The sequence below is a fragment of the Siniperca chuatsi genome, linkage group LG18 (assembly GCF_020085105.1).
Source record: "Siniperca chuatsi isolate FFG_IHB_CAS linkage group LG18, ASM2008510v1, whole genome shotgun sequence".
Taxonomy (NCBI): Eukaryota; Metazoa; Chordata; class Actinopteri; order Centrarchiformes; family Sinipercidae; genus Siniperca; species Siniperca chuatsi.
Window position 1 is genome coordinate 23,797,030 of NC_058059.1, and position 21,881 is coordinate 23,818,910.

At 38.9% G+C, this 21,881-nt stretch overlaps 1 protein-coding gene across 6 annotated transcripts; it reads left to right on the forward strand.

Annotated features, from left to right (window-relative positions):
- Nucleotides 1-1,976: 1,976 nt before the first annotated feature.
- On the forward strand, nt 1,977-21,808 carry taf1c (TATA-box binding protein associated factor, RNA polymerase I subunit C). 6 transcript variants are annotated; one of them, XM_044173315.1, is made up of 15 exons: nt 1,977-2,492; nt 4,053-4,164; nt 4,784-4,833; nt 7,774-7,869; nt 8,495-8,625; nt 8,728-9,024; nt 10,101-10,240; nt 10,337-10,454; nt 10,623-10,694; nt 10,838-10,973; nt 12,716-12,844; nt 16,118-16,304; nt 16,532-16,669; nt 18,640-20,060; nt 20,567-21,808. In XM_044173315.1, the coding sequence occupies exons 1-15, from the start codon at nt 2,364-2,366 to the stop codon at nt 20,825-20,827; spliced, it is 3,417 nt and encodes a 1,138-aa protein (XP_044029250.1). In that variant the 5' UTR covers nt 1,977-2,363; the 3' UTR covers nt 20,828-21,808. The 6 variants fall into 6 exon arrangements, with proteins under 6 accessions (XP_044029250.1, XP_044029252.1, XP_044029251.1 ...); XM_044173317.1 differs by having other exon boundaries at nt 1,978-2,492; nt 8,558-8,625; XM_044173316.1 differs by having other exon boundaries at nt 1,979-2,492; nt 8,728-8,978; nt 10,109-10,240.
- The last annotated feature ends 73 nt before the right edge of the window (nt 21,809-21,881 follow it).

Here is a 21,881-nt window from a genome sequence, read left to right on the forward strand (position 1 = left end):
TGAAGACTGATGATTATTGCTGTCATTTCTGCCTTGTTTTCTCTTAATACTTTGTCTTGAACCATGCACCCAGTGTTATTATTCCTCTCTGTCCAAGATCTCTAGTGCTTTTCTTCAAATATTTGAAGATTTGCTTTGGTTTGTATTTGAAGATATCAATGGGGTAGAAATGCAATGGGGAAATGCTGCTATGAATAACTGCTGCACTGTGTTGTGTAGTATCTAATTTGTACTGTTTCACTTTCTTGTTAATGTCCCAGCCAAAACCTTTACTGGAAGGTGTATTCCCAACAATTTTGCAGAACAGTTAATGATTAATTTCCATCTCCTCCTCTCTGGATTCTTATCCAGTCTGTTAGTGATGACTTAGTTCTCCTCAGATGCAGAGGCAGTTCACTGGATTCAACAAGCAATGCATTAATGGGCGTGGTTCTGACTGCTCCTATACTAAGTCTTAGTGCTCTGTGTTGAATCCTGTCCAGTTTTTCTAGGTGAATTGCTGCTGCTTCATACACCATGCAGCCATAATCCAAAGTAGCTCTCCTCAAAGCCCTGTATTTATGTAACAATGCTTCTTTGTCAGCTCCCCAGTCAGTTCTGACCACACACCTCATTAAATTTAACACCTTTTTACATTTGGTGTCAATATTTTCAATATGATTCTTCCATGTGTATTTTTCATCATCACATTTTGTGAAAATTACGTCGAAACTACGGACCATATAATTTGGTGTGACATACACAAATGGATAAAGCAAAAGATCTCTTCAATCCCGACTTCTATCTCCAGAGACAACATAACATTTGGTTTGATATTGCAAAGCAAGGATAATGAACTCTGTTGTAATACAGTTCTGTGCCTAGCTAAAAAATTGTATCCGCAAGTGTAGAACTGTGAAGTCATCCCCCAAATGTGTTTTTGAATGAATTTAAATTGTATTTGAAATCTCTAAAAATTCTAAAAGGACCAAAAGAACAAAAATGATTTGATATCCTAAAACACTTTCCCACTGAAGTAAATAACTGAACATAGACCGAATTCTCCCCTTGTATGATAATTTTTTCAAATCACTTGTTTATTTTAATTTATTTCAATTTATTGTATTTTATTTTATGTTACCAAAGACTATAATTGTATTAAGAGCTGTTCCCTCTGACTATATTTTCTATATATGTTTATACTGGAGAAATTGATTATATGTTGCCATGTTTGTTTGTAAATTCTGCAACAACAAAAAAAGGTTCTGTAAGTAAAAGAACGTTACCGCAATTGTGCCTCTTCAAAATACTAAAACTAAATCTTTCAAATCAAGATAACAAAATGGTTTTTAATAACTGGAAATGTAATAGTTCACTATTATGTAATAGGGAATTTACTGAAGTTATAAAAAAACCTGACACTCATCAGTGCCCGATCCGTGCCGACACCGGCTGCCCAATCCGTTCTGCACATGTGCGTACTTATTACTGCCCGATTTGTACCACGCATGTGTGAACATTTTGGGTTTTATTTTTTACTTTATTAAAAACACAAAATTGTAGTAGTCTAAGTTAAAAATAGAGAACTATATAACAGAGGATTACACTGATTGATTGAATTGAATAATTTATTATTTTTTTTATATTATATACTCTGATGTATATTTACAACAACTTTAATAATGACATACTATTTGGACCATCTATTTTTCATATACTGAATGAACTGTATTGAATGAGCACCGAATTAAAGCAAAACAGAATTACGTGTTTTTCGTTTTTAATTACAAATGAAGTATGGATTATCCGATGATAACCGAACTATTACATTTCCAATGATCAAAAACCATTTTGTTATCTTGAGTGTGAGCAGCTTTGCTTTATGATCAGTTATTCACAGCTCGAGTAATTTTGAACAGGCACATTTGCGGTAACCTCCGTTAATTGGACCCCTTTTGCGCATGTGCAGAACGGATCGGGCACTGACAAGGACCTTATTTGGGTCCGTGTACGACCGGGAAGCATTTCTGTTGTTGCCAGGCCAGCTGCTCACACGCCGAGCTTGACTGACGTTTTCTGGTCGCGAGTCTGCACGTGTGCACTCATACCTGGGGATTTTGGACAGTTTAACACGTTTGTTTTAATTTTCGGACCACTCTGTTTGCTTCGACGTGTACAACTTGTAGTTTGAGTTGCTGAACGCGGGCCATGGTGATTAGAAGAGGATAACCTTGTTTATTCTAGCTAGCTAACAGCAGAAGCTGGGGCGCTAACGTTAGCTGAGCCGGGAGAACAACATGTTCAGACTTGTCCCCAGACACTGAGAGTGAAGGGACAATGACACATACACCGTTAGAAAACCTGACAGTTATTTTAATTCGTTAATGACAAATAAAATGGATTACCAATTTCCACAGCAGCTTTTTCCTTCATTTTACAACTGCGGACCGCCGGACTCAGTCCTGAAACACTGCGCTGGAAACTGGGGCTCCTACGACCGAGTCAGACCGCAGGTGTGTGGTCTGTGTATCATCCGATCATTAAAATATTCCATTCAGTCAAACGAAAAACGGAGTGACTGGTCATAATTTCGTTTTTTTAATTTTTTTTGTAGGATTTAATAAAGGAAAATGACCATGTGTTTTTTTTTTTGTTTTCGTCTTGAAATGGATAATCTAAAAAACACGTACCTCGCGGAGCGCGCAGATTCAAAGAAAAAGTTTGTAAAGCGTTTTTTGGAAGGAAAAAATTAAGGTCAATTTTAAGGAATTTGTGACCAAGTGCAAATTAATAGCGTTTCCTGCATTAAACTAGCTGTCAGCTCAATGCTGAGTAGTAGTAATAAACATTACTCCAAGCCGTATCTATGAATATACAGAAAATACGTTAGCTTTTTTTATATTCATCCAGCGAAGAACTTTAATAATAGGCCCATGTTTCATTGGGTAAACAGATATTGTAACTTTCTAACACTTAAATCACTTAAATATTAACTGCAATATTTACCAAAAAGTGTTTGTTAAGCAATAATCACTATCTTCACCAGTGGACAGTTCAATCAAGATGTTATAATAGAATGAGGTGGAAAATAACTAGAAATTACATTTACTCAGGTCACTTAAATACAATTTTGAGGCACTTGTACTTTACTTAAGTATTTACATTTTCTACTATTTTATACTGGGGAGGGAAATATTGTACTTTTTACTGCACTATATTTATTTGATAACTTCACTGAGTTTGCAGTTTCAGTTTAATAATACAAAATATAATCAACAAATGACTTACAATGTAATTTTATAGATTAAGACTAAACTTTATTGATCCCTTGGGGGGGAATTCACAAGCAGACAAAGTATATACAGTAGTTATTAGCTCCACCATTATCAGCTGCAATATTAAAGTGATGAACACATTATACACTATATTTATTATTCTGAAATGGGCCGTTCTGCATGATGAGCACTTTTACTTTTGGTACTTTTAAGTATATTTTGATGCTAATACGTTTGTACTTTTTACTTAAGTAAAATTTTAATGCAAGACTTTTAGAGTATTTATACACTGTGGTATTGCTACTTTGACTTAAGTACAAGATCTGAGGACTTCTTCCACCGCTGATAATAGTTTTGCAAGGAATAGTTTTATGTTTATCATTAAGAAAAAAAGAAGGGGAAAAACAGCTTTTTAAACACTCCAAATAAAAAGAATAGATCAAGTAAAATCATTGGTCACCAGTTGAAACTTCTGGAAGCCTATTTCTGAACAAACAAAATAATTAAAAGTTATGCATGATGCATTTTTGACATACCAGTTTATTATGCCTAACTTTTAATGTTTTTGTGTGTGTTGCAGAAATGGGCTTCCAATTCAGGTGTGTTAGTCGTCTGTTCAGTGATATGATATATAAACAGGAGTCATTTAAGGGTCAACAGGAAGGTTTGAAGCCTCCTGTTCTGTTGTACTGAAAGCATTAGTTGATGTCATTGATCGGTTAGTCGATCGAAGATGTCATCTGTTCTGTATGTGTACTGTCAGTCTTTCTTATTGTTTGGTTTTGTTTGTGGTTTCAGGGCGGCTCTGGTCCTCTCCCCAGCTGGACATTTACATCCAGACATCAGGTCAAGGGAGAGACGTGGTGTCACACTGAGCCGGTACCGGTTCCACTCCTGTCTCCTAAAAAGTGTGAGTCCCTGATAGTCGGTTTTACATCACTGGTGGTCATTCAGGTCTCAGACAGCGGTCCCTGTTAACCCTCCAGTTCAGATCTGGAGCACTGAAGCAGGTCTGAGATTCTACACTTAATACCTGATATGTGCTGTACTCAGTCATTTTAAGTAAAGATGAAAAACAGTAATACAATGGCTGACATATTGGAGGGTCGTTTTTTATCTCCAGTGGATATTCTCAGTTTTTGAGAATATCACAAAAAATAAACGAATGCTCTAAAATCTCGAAGTAATAGATTCAGTCCCAAATATACAGTAGGCCGTTTTGTCAGGCTCTAAATATTTTACTGTCTGATAAAACCTTGATTTCCAAAAATGTTTTGAGGTCTCTCAGGCCAATGAAAGATTAGATGGAATTACCAGTCCAAATGAAACAGTGAGATAACATAAATTCTGCTGCAGATTTTAAAAATATATTTATCAAATATTTTAGAACAGTAAAAATTCAGCCTGTATAAGTTTTATACAAACATCCTGAATCCTGTTGGACATTTGTCTTATTGTATACATCTTTCCATCTGACTTCTTTGTTTGTAAATTTATCATATATTATTTATTTATTTATTTTTCCCCAGCCATCCTTTGGTCTTCAACACCTCCGGATCCGCTGGACTTTACAGAACATGTGAGTGCAACAGTCAACACATAAAAAACCCTTAAGATACAGACAGCCTGCTCTCCAGAATGTATGCTGTTGAATGATGATTCCAGTCGATCTCTAAACCAAGTTGTTTCAGATAGACCTTTTATTTGTTCCCAGAAACTTATATCTGGTGGACACTCCCACATGATATGTGTAAATTTCCCCATTTGGTTCAGATCACATAGGGTACAGTTTGGAGAAGTAGTTATATTCATCATAAAACAGTTCTTGGGAGTCAGGTAAGTTTGATATATGAAGTTCAGGTTTGTTAATTTATGGATTGGATATGGATTTTGTGAAGAATGAGAGGCATTCCTCCAAACTCTGGCCCAGTCTATAGATGATTCAGAGCGGTCTTTATTCCATATTGTTATTATCGCTAGTGGAGTCTGTGTATGTTCTAACAAAGTGTTATTAATTAAAGAGGCATGTCCTTTAGTTAATCCTGATAGTTTCTTAATTAAATCCGTTATTGGATGAGTAATAGGTTGCCTGTCACACAAAATACGTGCATCCTGTGTAGCAGAGCGTATTTGAATACAGGACTCTTAAGTTCTCCGGCACAGTGCCGGAATTCTGGCACAGGGCCGTTTTTAGATTAAAAAAAATTGATAATTATATGACTATGGAAAATATTCTTGTCTATTTTTTTTAACTGTCATGAGCTGTCATATATTGTTAAGCTATTCTCTGTCCTCTCCTCTGCGTATTTGACCGAGGGTGGGGCTCAGCTCCTACACACACTCGAGTTGATGACAACTTGATTTAAAACGTAGAAAAGTGATATTTCCACCTGCTTTGTACGCAGTTGTCTTTCTAACCACAGTGTACTTGTTAAGCTAATAGCTAATTGTTGCGAACAAGCTAAAACGAAAGCTATAAACTGTTTATCTTAGTTTGCCACAAACTAGGAGGACCCCCAAACCACACAACAACAGCACCTAACCCCTATAGAAACCTAGAGAAACCCCTGCATAATGTGTTTGCTCTAGTAAACAGTTTAAGCACAAAGTTCATTATAGATCTAGCCTCTTAATTTTGCTCTCAAAGTGGTCCAGATTGATGCATTTAACTTTAAAATGTACAAAATGTTGTTTTGGTGGATCATGCCCCCGGACCCCCCCAGTGTGTATAGCGTCCACCCACTACATTCTCTTAAAGTCCTGTGGGAAACACTGGATTTGGTGTTGTCTTTCTGAAACAGGTTGCAATATGCCCCATAGCCATTATATGATTGCATCTGGCTTTTAGCCTACAGCTCGCTAGTCTGTTTTTAGCATCTTATACCACTGTTGCTACATCCTGAGGCATTTTAAGTAGTTCGTAGATTTTGCTTATGGACTGTTTTTCATCTATGGTACACTCAAGAACAGAATCCAAAAGGGATTGGGGGGCAGGAGGGGAAACAGCTGGAATGAGAGGTCATAAAGCTTCTGAGCTGCAAATATCTGTAAAAGTGTGCCCTTGGGATGTAAATGTTTTTAACTAACTGATTGAAAGAAGCATAACTGCCATAAATATTGAGATCACGCAGTGAGCTGATGCCACTATTTGACCATATATCAAACGTTGAATCTATTGTAGGGGGGATGAACATGTGGTTTTTTGCTACTGATGCAGTGAGTGAGAGGTCATTAAGTTTGAAATAGTGTCTAAACTGATACCAAATCTTAATAGTGTACTTTACAATTGGATTTAATGTGAAGCTAGACACAGATTGTGATAGTGGCAACTTAGCACATAATACTGATAAAGAAGTAGACTGAATGAGTGCCCTTTTCATAATTACCCAGCTGTCGGTAATGTCTTTTTTTATCCAGTATAACATTGCTCTAATGTTAGTTGACCAATAATAGTATAGAACATTTGGAAGTGACATGCCCCCTGCTTTACAGGGTCTTTGTAGACTGTAGATTCTTCCCTTGATTCTGGGTGGCTTTTAATTCCAGATAAAGGTTGAGATTTGACTATTTATTGAAAAATGATTTTGTAAGGAATGTTTGTAAGCTCTGAAAAAGATAAATATATTTGGGTAAAATAGTCATTTGATTGAGTTAATCCTTCCACCAACAGAGAGAGATAATGAATCCCAATCCCAATTTTTTAGGACTGATTTTACAAGGTGTTGAGAAGAGAGAAACATCTGAGTTTACAGTCCTAATTGGCATTAATTCACTTTTCTGGAAGTTGACTTTATAACCAGATAACTGACCAAATTCATAAAGAAGCTCTAACAGGTTTGGAAGATGGATATATACAGTAACATATCGTCAGCATACAGTGACACTTAATGTTCTAAGGTCCCTCTCTGGATTCCTTTGTCGATGGACTTTCTCAGAGCTATAAGAATTGGATGACAATTCAGTATTTAAGCTATGTATACCTGAATTATACCATTGCAGTGTGATAAAATATTATCCTCCAGACTTTAATAAGCTATTACAAAATACTGGTGAGTTAGCATGCCATTTAGATTTTGAATTATATAACTTTCCTATTTTCTGCAAATTTTGAATTGCATAAGCTTTTATTTTACTTTTATTTTGAAGTGTTTTATTTATTAGTGTTATTACCCCTTTTGTTTTATTTAAGGCAGAAGAGGAAGCACACACTTTATAGAGGTGGTTTGCCAACATCCTTTCTAAGCAGATGAGTCTCAATGAGCATAGCTAAATCAATCTGATTTCTTGCTGGTAAGTATAAGCAGCTTGCTCTTTTATTAGGAGTGTTCAGGCCCTTCAAGTTGCAACAATAAATATTCAAACTAGCCATAGGGTTTTAAACATGTAGTATTTACAATAAGGGTCTTCTTCAGGGTATCTGTTTTTACCAAGGGTTGCAAACAGCGGCCTCAGATCTTTTGTTGTTGTTTTGTTGCCTTTTTTCTGTGTTTTGAGGTTTATAAACAGGTTTTGTATTTAGATGCAGAACTTCTTCATGGATCACTGCCAGGACACCTTCAGGTGCATGAGTGAAATTCTAGGCGAAAATTTCAACTTCAAACAAGGAGTGAGAGAGGTTAGTTTCACAAGAATAGATTTTCTATGACAAGGCTGTTTTTGTTTAATTCAACTATTTGTTTGTTTGAATGCTTGTTAGACAAAGTAAACAATTTACAGACATCAGTTTGGGCTCTGGTAACTTTATATTTTTATAGACTGAAATATGAAAAGACAAAAATGGCATTAAGATGCTTGACAGCCCTTTAATCTCCAGTTGTCTTTCTTGTCTGCTCTGTATCTGGGCTATGTATGAATATAGAAAGTGTGGATTTCGGGGGGTGTGTGTGTGTAAAAATTAAGAAGCGATAACAGTGGAGTAAAAAAAAAAAAAGTATTTCCCCAAGGGGACTAATAAAGTAGTTACTTGCTTCTTCAGATTTTAAGCAATTTCCCTAATCAGTCATTACACGTTATTGACCAATAATCATTTAAAGCTTATATAAAATACAAAAGTTCACATGAGCCTTTGTAGCAGCACACCCCAAGTACAGTAAGGGTTTGAGTTACAAGTTAACAAAATTTACAAAAAAATATTTCCATCATAAGTGTCACTTCAAATTGCTAGTAACTGCTCCACCTGTAGTTATTTAACAAGCGGTGACTGGTCGATCACTGAAAGATTATTACCATTTTGTTTACAGTATAAAAGGAGCTGGAGGCAGTGTTGGTTTTCATGTCATCAGAATATGCGTGGTTTATTGCAGAGATACCGGAGGGATTCAGTCCACATGTGGAAGGTGAAAAACTTCCTCGACATGCTGAAGTTTAAAATGTGAGTGGACCTGACTGATTGGTGTGAAAGGGAGTGTCGGCGAATATCTGTGGTTGTCTGATTGGTGTTTTATTTTGTCATCATGTATCTTTTTTTCCCCAGTTGTCAGCAGTCATATCCCTCGAGACCGATGGATGCGTACAGCGCCATGCTGTCGGACGTGGTGCACACCATCCCTCCTGAGCTGCTGGGCGCTCTGCTGTATGAGGAGCTGACTGAGCAGAGGGACCGCCTGCTGTTCTCTGAAAGAGCCACAGGGGGCGCTCTGGCCTTTGTCCCCTTCTCACAGAGTGGTAGCAGCTCTCAGCACGGCTGCCTCCTCTACCCCGGAAACCAGGGACTGGACTGCCTCAGTATCCTGCAGATCAGATCAAATACTGAAGATTTAAAACCCAGAAGGTTGTTTAACAAACATTTCGTAAATCCTCCAAGAATCTTTTGTGCAAACGGTAAAAAAGTTAGTGCTGAAATAATTTTGTTATTTGATCAAAAGCAAATTAATCAACTAGGGCTGGGTATCAGACCTCAGTACTTTTTGTCACCAGCCTAAATGTGTCTGTAGCACCAAGTATTAAACTGTCAAGTTCTGACAGTTGGCAAAGACGAGACTGACATCACGTCATCAAGCGCCATGGCCACAACCCCAGATTCATGAGCTCGGAGGCCATAAAGTTTGGTGCTGGTAAGTAGGTAAATGATGCTGGTGACGGTTACTACTGATGGATAGCTAGCTGAGTGGGATTGGTATTGGTCAGGTATCATATCGCCAATAGTACTGACAAATTTTAGAAGATACCCAACCCTGTAATTGACCACAATTTTGATCATCGTTGTAGTCAATTTTCAAGCAAGAATGTTCATTATCACAACATATTTAAAGAGGGCACCTTGGGCTTTGGGAAACTTTTTTTTTTTTTTTTTTTCTGACATTTTCTAGACTAAATGAAAAATGTAAAAAAAATTAGTATTTCTTTATCAGAATTACATGGCTAGCACCAGACCATAATGTTGTTTTATCCGACCAACAGTCCAAAAAGATACTCAATTTACTATTAAATATGACAAAGAAAAGCATAAAATGCTGGAACCAGAGAATATTTGTTTTAAAAAAGTGACTGATATGATTAATCAACAGTCAAAATAGTTAGCATTATTTTTAGGTAGTATTTGATTAGTTTTAAGTAGTTTAATTACTTATTAATCAATTGACTAATCTATTACTTGCCAATGTGTTTCAGCTCTATACACTTTTCAGATGGTGCATCTCTGTTCCTTCACCCAAACAAAAATGGCATGTGGAAATGATCACTGTTCATTTCTACAGTTACCAAGAATAGAAATGCATCTTGTGAAGTGGTTCAGAGTTGGTTTTCTGATAAAACAATGAGTGAGGTAGAGGTCAAGAACACAAGGATGTGAAGCTGAGTGGTGTTTTTCCTGCTTTCTGTTTCTGCTGGTTCTGGTTCTTAACGCAGTACCTCAGACTTCCACAGAGTGGAGCTGCAGCACCACAGTGGAAGTTTTTCCTGTGTGGACGCCAGCAGCAGTGACCCGTTCAGCTTCCAGCTGAAAGGCCCTGTTAGACAGATAAGCTCCGCCTCCCTGTTCAACGATTGTAAGAACAAGAAAATAGTGTCATCAGGAGTGTAATGCGTTTTTTTAGTTTCCTGCAGGATGTGCAGACATTTTAATGTGCATTTGTTGTTTACAGATTGTGTTGGTGTGCGGTCGGATCACCTGTGTGGAGTTTGGAGGTTCAGTGAAAGAAACGAACCTCATCTGCTGCAAGCCATCAACACTAGAGAGGTCGCGACCTGCATCAGCGTCAGGTGAGTGATCGTCAGGGAGGAGCAAGGCATCAACGCTGCTGTAGGGTGTTTCAGTTCCATCAGCCGCCTCGAGGGTCAGAGACAGGAAGTAAAGTTTCTCAGTTCTGGAAAATCTTCCAAGTGAGGAAAAGGTGTTAAAATAACGTCTTCTCTGCTGTGTGTTGTCAGTCCTCATGTTTTAGGTGAAGTTCTGGTGGTGAGTGAGAGTGGATTAGCAAACCTGTGGACTGTCGGCAGAGGGTAAGGAAGTTTTTTTTTTTTTTTTTTTTTTTTTTTTTTTTTTAGAGAGGAATGTGTTTACTGAAAACTCTTACAGATACAGGTGTTATGTTTAAAGTCCAGTCATAAAGTAAAGTAAAACTAAAATTAAAGTGCCCCATCAGGATGCAGAAGGTTCGGGAGGAAGACCGCAACCTGTACTTCAACGCAAAGTCATTATGGCGATGGTGCCAGTTCTCTGCCCACCCCAGGGTGATGCTGTATGCAGACAGGACGGGGGTGGAGCTCACAGACATCAGGGTGAGGCGAGGTTGAGGGTAATGTGGTGGTTCTCTTTTTTTTTTTTTTTTTTTTTTTTTTTTTTTTTTTTTTTTTTTTTTTAAGACTGAGGTTAGTTTTTGTTTTGTTTTCCCCAAAGAACGCAGTGTAAATTAATGAGAAACTGAATCAAACATGGGAGTCATCTTTGAGTCTTGCTTTGAATTGAACTTGAAAACCAGCTACACAGAGTTATGTGCTCATGGCTTTTTATCAGTTAGGAAACATTTCCAAAGTAAGATTAATTCTGTCTGCCCCTGAAGTTTTTATACCTTTATTTCAGCCCCTCTTAGTTACTGTAACTCCTTTTAATTCTGCACTGTGTGGAAAACAACTAAATTGTGTGCAGTTGGTTCATAAATCTGCGGCTCTGCGTTTAACTGTAACCAAGAAGAGAAAACATGAACCATGTTTTTAGTATCCTTCTGTTGGCTTCCAGGTGACTTTAGAATGGATTTTAATACTTTAATTTGATTTCCCGTAAAGTTTGAAATGGATTGATCCCACCTCATATTTCATTTTTATAAATAGCTCTACTCTATGTTCAAGTCCACATTGTTTCCTTAATAGTAACACAGTTTTTATGTCCTTTTTTACAAGTTTTTGATGTTCTCAGTAAGTATTGATAGCATTTTTTAGTTTATTTTGATAGTATATCTCACTTAAGAGGCACATTTTGGGAAAAGACATCCTCTACAATAGTTAGGGTACATAACCATAGGTGAAGATTTCCTGTAGATGGACCAAATATGATGACACCTACATCCAACATTAAGGTGCTTTCACACCTAACTTGTTTGGTTTGCTTAAAACAAACCCTGGTGCGTTGCCCGTTTAGTGTGGTTTGTTTGTGCTGGTATGAAAGCTGTCAGTAGACAGTAGACCTGTCCAGATTCCCTGATCAGTCAAAAGCAGTTCAAACTGTGGTCTGTTGTGCTTGTTTCCTACTCTGTGCACTTTGGCAGTTCATTAAGTCCATTAAAAACTGTGTAACATAGCGATCCCACAGTAATACCTCCTGTAATATTGCTGCACTTGCCTTCTTCTTTTTTTTTTTCAACCTGTCTCTACCGGTTTGTCATTCATAACATGCTGTCAATTTGCAGTCTAATATTACTAATAATGCTCATCACTTATTTCTTTGTGAGCTCTTTGTGACACCAGAGAACATCAGAATCAGAAATACTTTATTGATCCCCGAAGGGAAACTTTGTTACAGCAGCTCGTCTTTATGTCAGTGCACACAGGAGAAAGTACTAGCAAAAAAAAAAATATATAATACAATACACTATAAAAACTATAAAAAACAGGTCAGAAAATAAATTAAGTACCAAGTGGGTATAAGTATAAAATAAAATAAGTGTGAAGTACCAAGTGGGTTTACCGGTTGATGATGAAAATACGGTATAAATGCAATGTAATAATATAAGTAATAAGTAGTATTGCAGCAGCAGTAATGGAGGTATGAATAATAAATAGGAAAAGAAAAAAAAACTTAAAAAAACCTAAAAAAACTAAACTACATAAATATACACATGAGAAGCATTAGCATAAGTACAGCTTGACCTGCTGTCAGTCATCAGAATTTGATTTCCCCACGATGCAGGCTGACAGTCTCCAAAACTGTCCAATTAATGAGTAACCTGTAAGTGTGTAAGTTCATGTTTACTCCACTTGGTTCATTTGTAATAAGTCAATAATAAGTCCCTCCTCTGTCACTCCAGGTGAGTCCTGTCTTCAGTCACACTCTGTTTCGTATCAGCAACACCTCAGAGTGTCGCAGTGGGGAGAGACTCATTCTGTCCAGATATCTGGGAGACGTCCAGTCCTTCCACCACCTCATCACCACTCAGGTACATGAATATTAACACATAATTACACATGAATACATTATTTGTTTGAAGTTTGTTCAAACCTACAGAACTTTATTTTAAATTCTAGTAGAGTTCCTAAAGGTACCATATCTGTCAGGCTGAGTTTGGGGAAATGTGTCTAAAATGATGCACAAGACAGGGAGACTATTTCCATTTGATGAAATGGTGCAGTACCTGCTTGTTACCACCTTGTTGAAGAAAATGATTAAGTGTGCTATACCTAGAACCTAAAAAGTTCGAAAATGTAAACTATATTTTCAGAACAAACCCAAATTGTTGATAATAGAATAGTTAACAATGACAAGTCAGGGCTCTACTCTTGCATGTTTTGTTTTTTTTGTGGGCAATAACCTTAATGCATCACTTTTTTTAACATTAAACATATAGCATGCACAAGGTGCAGGAACAAACTGATTGGACTAGGAGATAACTAAAGAATTCCCAAACATATATGCACTTGGGACCTATTAAAAAAACAGGTTTGAATTGTGCTTTGCGTATGCATCCATTTCAAATGTGGACTTGTGCCCACAAACAGCACACAGCCACAAAATAACATTGGTTAAACAGTGCTTATAGTGAAGGGATTTGAACTGTGATTTGCTCATCCTCCCTTCTAAAGTCAGGGTGAAGCCACCAACCAGATTCAACTAAAATAAAATACATAACAGAGCTTTTGAAAAAAATGCATCTGAAAATAAAGTGGATCCATCATATTGGGATCATTTGAGTGTGTATATTTGTTCAAACGTTTTGTGCTTATGAGACATGTCTTTTGGTTTTTAACTGCCAGTGGGAAGTAGCCCAAAAGCTGTCTGTTTCTCTCGGAAACTCCCTGCAAAAACACATAACTTTAGAAACACAAAATAAAAGGTGTCCTTTGTAGACTGGCTTCTTGTTAATTTGGCATCAATATAATCCTTAAGGAATGTGTATTTCCGTACATTTACATTTTGGATTTTGTCACCTCAACTTACCAGCCTCTGTTGTTTTAGCTGAGCTGTTTTAGTGGGAGAAGACTGGGGGAATGGGAGGCGATCCGTTTCAAAAATTAAGGTTTTCTCATGCAAATAAGTCGTGGTTGGTGGATCAGATACACACTGAATTAAACACAGGCTCATAACAGTGAAATAACAGTGTCTATCGTGTGTGTGACAGTATTTGGGGAGTTTTTTCGGCCGTTACCAAAGTATCTACCCAGCTTGCTGCTTCCTGTTTGGTGCTGGAGAAATATATGTGTGAAATGATGCGCTTCACTATCAGAATTTGATCCATTCTGTCTGATTAACATTTGGAAAGTCTAGAAGCGCCGCACAATTTAAATAATTTTATCTCCATTCAGAAAAAGTGGAGGGCTAAACAGGAATTTACCCAGCTCTGCCACAAATGTCTCTAGTGCGCTTGCTCTTGTGGGGCTGCACAATGGGGAAGATCTATGGAAGTTTTTATTGGACTTTATTAGTTGTAACCCACAGAAGACAATCCACAAATGTATACCATGACCTAAATATTTCACTAGTATATAATATTTAAAGTTATATCCACAAAAATAGAGTGATTTGCAAAAATATGCATAACTTCCTCTTTAATTTCACATAAAACTGTTTTACAAATGTAAATAGTTTCACCACAAAGTACATCTAAAGTGATATTTACTCATTTGTGAATCAATTTTTACATGGTAAACGGGTTTTGCACATTTGTAGATTGCTTCCTGTCAGCTTGTGGGCCACATGACATTTGTGACGTCCCTCCTATTTATTTGTGGAATTTTGTCGAATTTGTACCGCAGCAGATCTGTAAAAAGGAATCCGCAATGTGAGGTGCAGTTACTAGCTACACCAGCAGGTGGCAAGATTCCCTCACATGAGCTGGCTAAACTACAGCCTATACTGGAAGAAGAGTCATCTGTAGACCCGCCCCTACTCTTCCTCTGACTCGCTAAGATATTTAGTTCTAAAAGACATGGTGTTGCTGCCAAACAGGAAGCAAAGCCCTATTTCTGCAGCAGTTAGTGTATTATTATGAGTTTCATATGTATACTGTAGGATTAGCCACAAAAATAAAGCAGAACATCACAGGGAGTTGAACTCCAGTGTATTTTGCTCTTTGTGTCTAAAATGTTAGGAAAAGCAAAAGCTGCATTACATGTGGTTTGTGGTCAATGTCACGCTATTTTGAGAGACTGGGCTGTAGCCATAAAATGTGAAATAATTTCAGTTTTGTCAAAAGTCTGTAGCTTTTAAACAATTTTTTTCATTTATGAATTTCTATTAAGTTTATTATACAGTACATTTACATACAGGAGCAACAGACATGCAGCAGCACTTGTGGTCTGCCTCTGTCACCAGATTCGTCACACACATTACTGGTGATTTTCAAGTCGCATCTCATATCTACTGCAGCAAATATGATTGTATAAGTGAGCTTTACATCACAGCCACCTACAAAAAAAGACATTTAATCTGCTGTTAGGTGAACAAAACACGTGCACACGTATGGGAAACGGACAACTTTAGAGGTGCAGTATGAAGTTCCACAAAAAGCAACGTGAAAAAAGTTTCCCACATCCAACCTACTACTATGGTTATTTAATTGGCTTCAAATTGGGCTTAACGTCCTCAGTTTCTCTTGACTGTTCATCAATATTACATTAGTCCAACATCGTCTGCGCTTGTGGGATAATGGCACACATGGCATGACATTTCCATCAAAAATAAAGTGAATCCACTGGGTCTTCACTCCCTCAGATGGTGGGAGGAGATGAAGACTTGCGTTGGTTTTTGCGGCCAACAACAGAGAAATTAGCGAGCTTTGCCTGTAACGTTACCTTCCAGATCTTCACGTGCACAAGACCAGAGTTGGAGTTAACAAGGAAAATAATAAGTTAAGTAAGTCTATTAGTACACGTGTAGCCCTTCCTGCATGTTATCGCACATATTAAATCACACATAAAATATAAAAATATATCCAGTGTATCAGCAGGGTCTGTGCAGCGTTGTAGTGTAACAGTTACACAGTCGGATAAACCAATCTTACAGGTTTGTATAACTGAAAATAAAAGCACCGGGCAAATGACAGTTTAAATAACCAATACAAATTTAGCTCTAATCTCATCTGGACAGTCTTAACAAAGCACCTGTCCAGCTGATACATCCTGCTGTATGTCATAGGACAACCCTTTTTTTTTTTTTTTTTTTTTTTTTTTCCAGAAAGTATTCTTTTCTCTGACTGCACCTCTCCCTCTGTCAGTACTCAGCCTACATCATGGATGAACGTTTCCCCAGTGTTCCCATGCTTAAGTGGGATCACATGATGCAGTCCCCGCCCATGTTTGGTCACGTTGTTCCTGTCTCCGCTTCCTCTGGCGGGGCTGGAACCACTAAGGTCCTGCTGGGCTCCCACAGTTCTCAGGAAATCACGCTGCTGCAGTATTCAGGTCAGTTGACAGGGGCAGCGTGATGAGAGCAAATCAAATGGATTTTGGAAATATGCAGTTCATTTTTGATTTATTGTTATTTAGTTTTGAACTTTGACTTTTCTACCAATTCAATCTTGTAAGTGTTTCAGTGTTGGTCCCTTCTGAAATCTCAAGAGCGTTCAGGTTCTGTACTAACCACATGTTTAAAACTCCGTCTCTCTCTCTCTGTGTGTGTGTTCGTTCAGGAGGCAAGGCGGAGGCCTGTTTCAGTCGAGGTCCCCCTCAGGCTCTGCTCAGACCTAGAGACAGTCTAAAACACCTTCCTGTCCAGATCCCTCACCGCCTGGACACCGCAACCAATAGATTGTCCTCACCTGCTGCAGGTATGGATAGACATGGGGACACAGCGTGTGTGTATGTGTTCCTGTGTCTTTGTATTAGAGTTTTAGACCTTCAGTGACGCATACAGTGATCCAGATGACTCAGAAAGTTGTAATATTCAACGAGGAAAAGTGTAGTAGCCTTGACAAAGCACAGGGAAGTGCGTACTGTCAATTGCAAACAATTAATTTTAAGAGTAACTTCACCCAAAAAGAAGGTATGTTTGAATAGTAAACTTATATAATCCTCGTCACACACAAAATAAAACAATACTAGTCATTTTGCCAACAGTTCAGCATATGATGTGCTGGTGGAAATATTCACCTCAAAATCTGACTCAGTGCCCCACCCAGTAAATGAACGAGCCTTACAGTTGTAAGATATTAAAATGCATTGCTGTGTCAGATTCCCTAAATGTCCTGATGATGAAGGCCTTTCTGTTTTGCAGAGGTGGTAGTGGAACCAAATGGATTAAATGTGTAATCTCAACGGTGTCCATAAGATTTCAACCCATTCTGGATTTCTGAGGTTGATAGTGATATTTGAAAGTTTTAAAAAATAAGATAACAATATATTGATTGATATTCATTTAACAGAAACATTTTCATAAGGATCCTTAACCTCTTCCACTCTACCCCTCCCTGCCATAGACCCAGTTTTGTCTTGTTTAGGGGGGGACAGGGGATCTTTAAAGGGAGACAGTATATACCACAAAGTGGTATACATCATCTGAAAGCTGGGAACCTGAAGATTAATTTGAGATGCAGCTCAGCACTGTCATGTTTTTCTAGTCATAAATGTGTAATAAACATTGTGTTTTGGTTAGGCGCCTATTCAGATTTTGAAAGTTTAGCGTGTATAAGGGCTTAGAACATTATGATGGAAGTATATGATGGCCATTCCCATGTGCATAAGTTGTTGCAGCAGTTTTGGGGTTAATACTATTTCTTACACAGATTTGGTGCAAAATTTAACCATTTTTGACCAAATCATGCTGTGATTTGGTATCAAAAACATTTGAAAATTTCTGTAAGAATTACATTTTTCGGCGATTCTATGTTGAGTACTTCTGTTCTGGAAATTGCTCAGAAACCTCCTTGTTGTCAATATATTTAGGAAAGCCATATATCCCCTGAATGCTCTAGGTCTCTAGTTTGTGGTTGTAAAATTTCATGATGCTGTGATTATCCTAGGGGTCACAATAGGTTATTTTATACAGTGAGGTCAAGTTTCAAAAAATTGTCTCACTACAATGAAATGGCTACTATGGGGTTAGTCCCCATAGATTAACATCATTACACATGAATACAATTTGGCTCATTGAATCCACAAGCATCTCAGCTTTCCAGTCATATCCAATTTAGGCAATTCCAATACTGTTTAGGGACCAAAGTATGCAGAAATATTCAAATACACCATTTTTAGAATAGGTGAAAATAACATGTTTATACTGCATGCAAAAAAAAACTGTGGGCATGTCTGTAAAGGGAAGACTCGTGGGTACCCATTTCCCAACAAGCTAGCATGACATGGTTGATACCAATGAATGCTTTATCTAGTTTCATATGATACCAGTATATTCACTTTCATTTACTGTACATTTTACAGTTGAGACTAGTCAGTGCTCTCTGGTGGACAAACTCTGTAATAGACACTGTTTCTAATGTACCTCAAATATATCTCCCGTTTCTGACTTTTACTTACTTTACGTTACTTATCCGTCAACATACAAACACAAAGCTATTTGTTGACCAACAACTGGTGGGAACAGTGACTGCACGCAGCATCTCAAAAATAATGTCCTCATAGTGGGGTTGCCGGGTTTGAGCTCTGTCCTAACTCTGTCAACATGCAAATACAGCATGTAAATTGTAGTTTTTTTGCAGTTGACATAATATTCCCAACTCTTACTTTAAAAAAAAAAAAAAAATCTCACACATGATGTGGCTAAACTTTTTTGTTTTGTTATCAGGTCTGACTTGTATCCAGAAGAAAGAAGGAAGCGGAGCAGGTGGCAAGGAGTGTATCTGTATCCTACAGCTGACGGAGGCGGGAGATATTTTCTACCAGATCCTCGAGCCTGAGCAGCCGGATACCTCTAGGCCTCCAGCAGCAGAGGACGACCCGCCTCCTCAACGAGCAGCCAAAAAACTGCCACAACCAACTCAGAAAGAAGCCACAGCATCAGGGAGAAAAACAGCAGAACAGCATCAACCAGATTCTCAGCTGGTTATATCGGACACATCCAGCGATGAGGGCGTAATCAGGCCAACTCAGGATCCGACTGCGCAAGGGATTGTGGCTGAAACGCCAGAGAGGGAACAACGAGCACTGAACATGTACTCTAACTCTTTCTCTGAGGATTCAGAGTCAGAAGGGAAAGGTCGAAACCTGAAGCAGATGTGGCTGCAGGTGGTCGTCAATGATGATCCAGAGTTGGATCAAGTGAGTGGATTGGACGCAGGTGTAAAAGAAGGAAAGGTAGTTAAAGATAACGCTGATAATACTGAGAAACCTGGCGCCATGGAAGAAACAGTCAGCGGCTCCACCAGCGTGAGTCACGTTGATGCCTCTGAGTGGCAGACTCCATTGAAGCTTAGCGACGGTGCGCTTGTCACGTGGAAACGCTGGCTCCAGAAATTGATGCAAAAAAGTCGAGAAAATAAGCCCCGCCCACGCTGCCTGCAGCACTTCACGATAAAAAACGCAGGCCTCCATCTATTTGACGATGAAGCGAGTGATTTGACAGAAGAGGAGTGTGTACAGAGCCTGAGTGATATGAGAGCACGCATGTCCAAACGCTCACTGCTGGTTCACAACACTGTCTCTACCTCCCTCGGGGCTCCAGATGTGGTACTGGTGCCACACCAGGTGGACACGGAAGTCTGGACAGATCAGCTCAGCCAACGCCTGACCATCTCCTGGCAGGGGGAGGAGGCATGGCAGGCATGGTGGGAGGACCATTTGGGGCTGAACAGGGAGGAGAAGGTGGAGGCTCTGAAGAGGAAGAGGAGGAGGGAGAAGGAGATGAAGAGAGCCACTGGCCGACGCCTGGAGCTGTCCGGGAGCTTCACCTCCTCTGTCAGCTACCAGTCAGACCTGGACGATTTCTCTGATTCAATGGGCTGGTCGTCTGCAGCGAGCCAGGGGGTGTGGTCAGACAGCGAAGGTATGATGTCCCAGTTGGAGGCCTTTTTGGAGCACGGGACGCCGAGAGCTGCGACACCCTCCACACCTCAAAGTGTTAAAGATAAGCAAGGTGAACAGCAGACTCCCGGCAGCTGCCGCACCCTGTCTCAGTCCCAGACACCAAAACCTGACTCCACACTGGCAAATCAGAAGAGGAGCAAACGTCCAGCCGATGTCCATCTCAGCTCTCTGTTTGCACCACAGGTAAGAGGAAGGTCATGTGTGTGTCATGTAGGTCTGCCACTAACAACTCTAATGACATATCTGTCCAGTCGACACAGAAGCTATTGTGGCTGTTGCTAGGAGCAAATAACCCAACTCTTAAATCAAAATACTTCTTTATTATTATGACATATGTTATTTCTATAAGTCGACATACAGCTGTATTGATATCATCTGTGCTTGTCACCGTTTGTGAACATTACAGCACAGGGGCACTAGTTCGACTGTACACTTGAATTTTTTTAGTTAATGGCCTCAAACAAACCAGCAGTATTGGCCTTTTTAAAATCCCTTTTTTGGGCATTTTTGACAATAGAGGTGCCAGGAAATGAGAGGAGGGATGATATGCAACAAAGGTCTCCAGCCTGGGACATTGTGATTACATGGTTAGCAGCCAAAGTCCTTTGGCCACAAGGAAGAAAGGCCCTTTGAAAACACGGAAATATAATTTGTCTTCATACTCTCAACTGTTTCTGATCTGTTTCCAGGATGAGCCCTCCCAGCATGACAGTTACTTCCTGCAAGAGGGGAGCACGGTGCACCCCCCACCTCCACCTGTGGCCTCCTCCTCCTCTCAGCTCCGCATCTCCCAGTCTGTCCCTCAGAGGAGCCTCAGGGTGAATATGTCCCAGGATGCCTCCGTCTGGTCGGGTTTCTCCCAGTCTCTGTCCCTCTCCCAGAGTTCACAGAGTCGACTGGGGCTGTCGCAGGCGTCGCAACCCAAGAAGAAGTCTCGAATGGGATTTTGAATCATTGGATGGTCTATGTCTATCACACAGAAAGGGAATATATGGAAACTCTGTGTTTATAATAACTCGGTAAAACAAATACAAGGCGCTGGACCAACCAGCCTCAAATTAAAATGTTTTTCTGATTTTCGGCGTCTTCAGCGGCCTCAGGATTTGTAAAACAGATCTGTAATGGTATTATTCACTGGGATTGTACTTGAACATGCAAACTGGATCTAATTCAGGAGGATAAACTGAGTGCATATTGGAAAAGGATCCATCACACTATTAGTGATCCCTGAAGACATCTGTAGGCTGAAGAAGACGGACTGCAGACTGGTTTGGTAGGACTGAGTGGAATTTATCTTTGTTTTGTTGTGTCTTTTGTTTGCTATGGTGATATGCTGTGTGTGTCTGAGGGATGTAAGGAATGTCAAATGATCTAAGCAGTCACTCAGGCTGCTGGAATCATTTTTTGGTTTTCATGAGGCATTCACACTGCAGGTGACTTATGTTTCACTGACCAATTTCTATTTTACTGGTTTGGCATTCATTTCATAACACTCTGTCATAGAGATGGGTTAACATGGTTGATTAATTCAAACTGAAGAGTAAAAAGATCAATAAGCTGACTGGAGTTCTGCACAGACTCCCACTGGGGACACATCTGTTCTCCAGGTGTCATTTGAGACTTTTATAACTGAGTCTGAGATAAAAGCTGAAAAGAACTGAAGCTGAGCTTTTAAAATTAGACTTAAAATAAATCTAAACCTAAAACTAGTGACATTATATAATGATTAATGTTAAATATGAAACTGCTCTTTGTTGGATATGAAAGGAGTCCTTCATCCCGTTCCTTGCAGTGTGAAAAAGTCACTTTTTCTTTCGAGGGAACTTTTACTTTTAAAGTAATAAAATAAGATGTTTTTAGGAATTTCCTGATTTGCCAAAATCAGCATCTATCTTGTGTGTGTATTTACTGATAAATGAAAGTACACCTTGCTCGCTGTATACAGTTATTTTTATGAAACCTCTCTACATCTGCTTTTCTAAATAATACCATGACTAAAAGAAG

Bases quoted from the DNA above. Each gene is read 5' to 3' on its own strand.
- taf1c (XM_044173315.1), top strand. From the start codon at position 2,364: ATGACAAATAAAATGGATTACCAATTTCCACAGCAGCTTTTTCCTTCA. The intron at 10,695-10,837 runs GTAAGGAAGTTT...GTGCCCCATCAG, and splicing joins CTGTGGACTGTCGGCAGAGG to GATGCAGAAGGTTCGGGAGG. The intron at 20,061-20,566 runs GTAAGAGGAAGG...ATCTGTTTCCAG, and splicing joins GCTCTCTGTTTGCACCACAG to GATGAGCCCTCCCAGCATGA.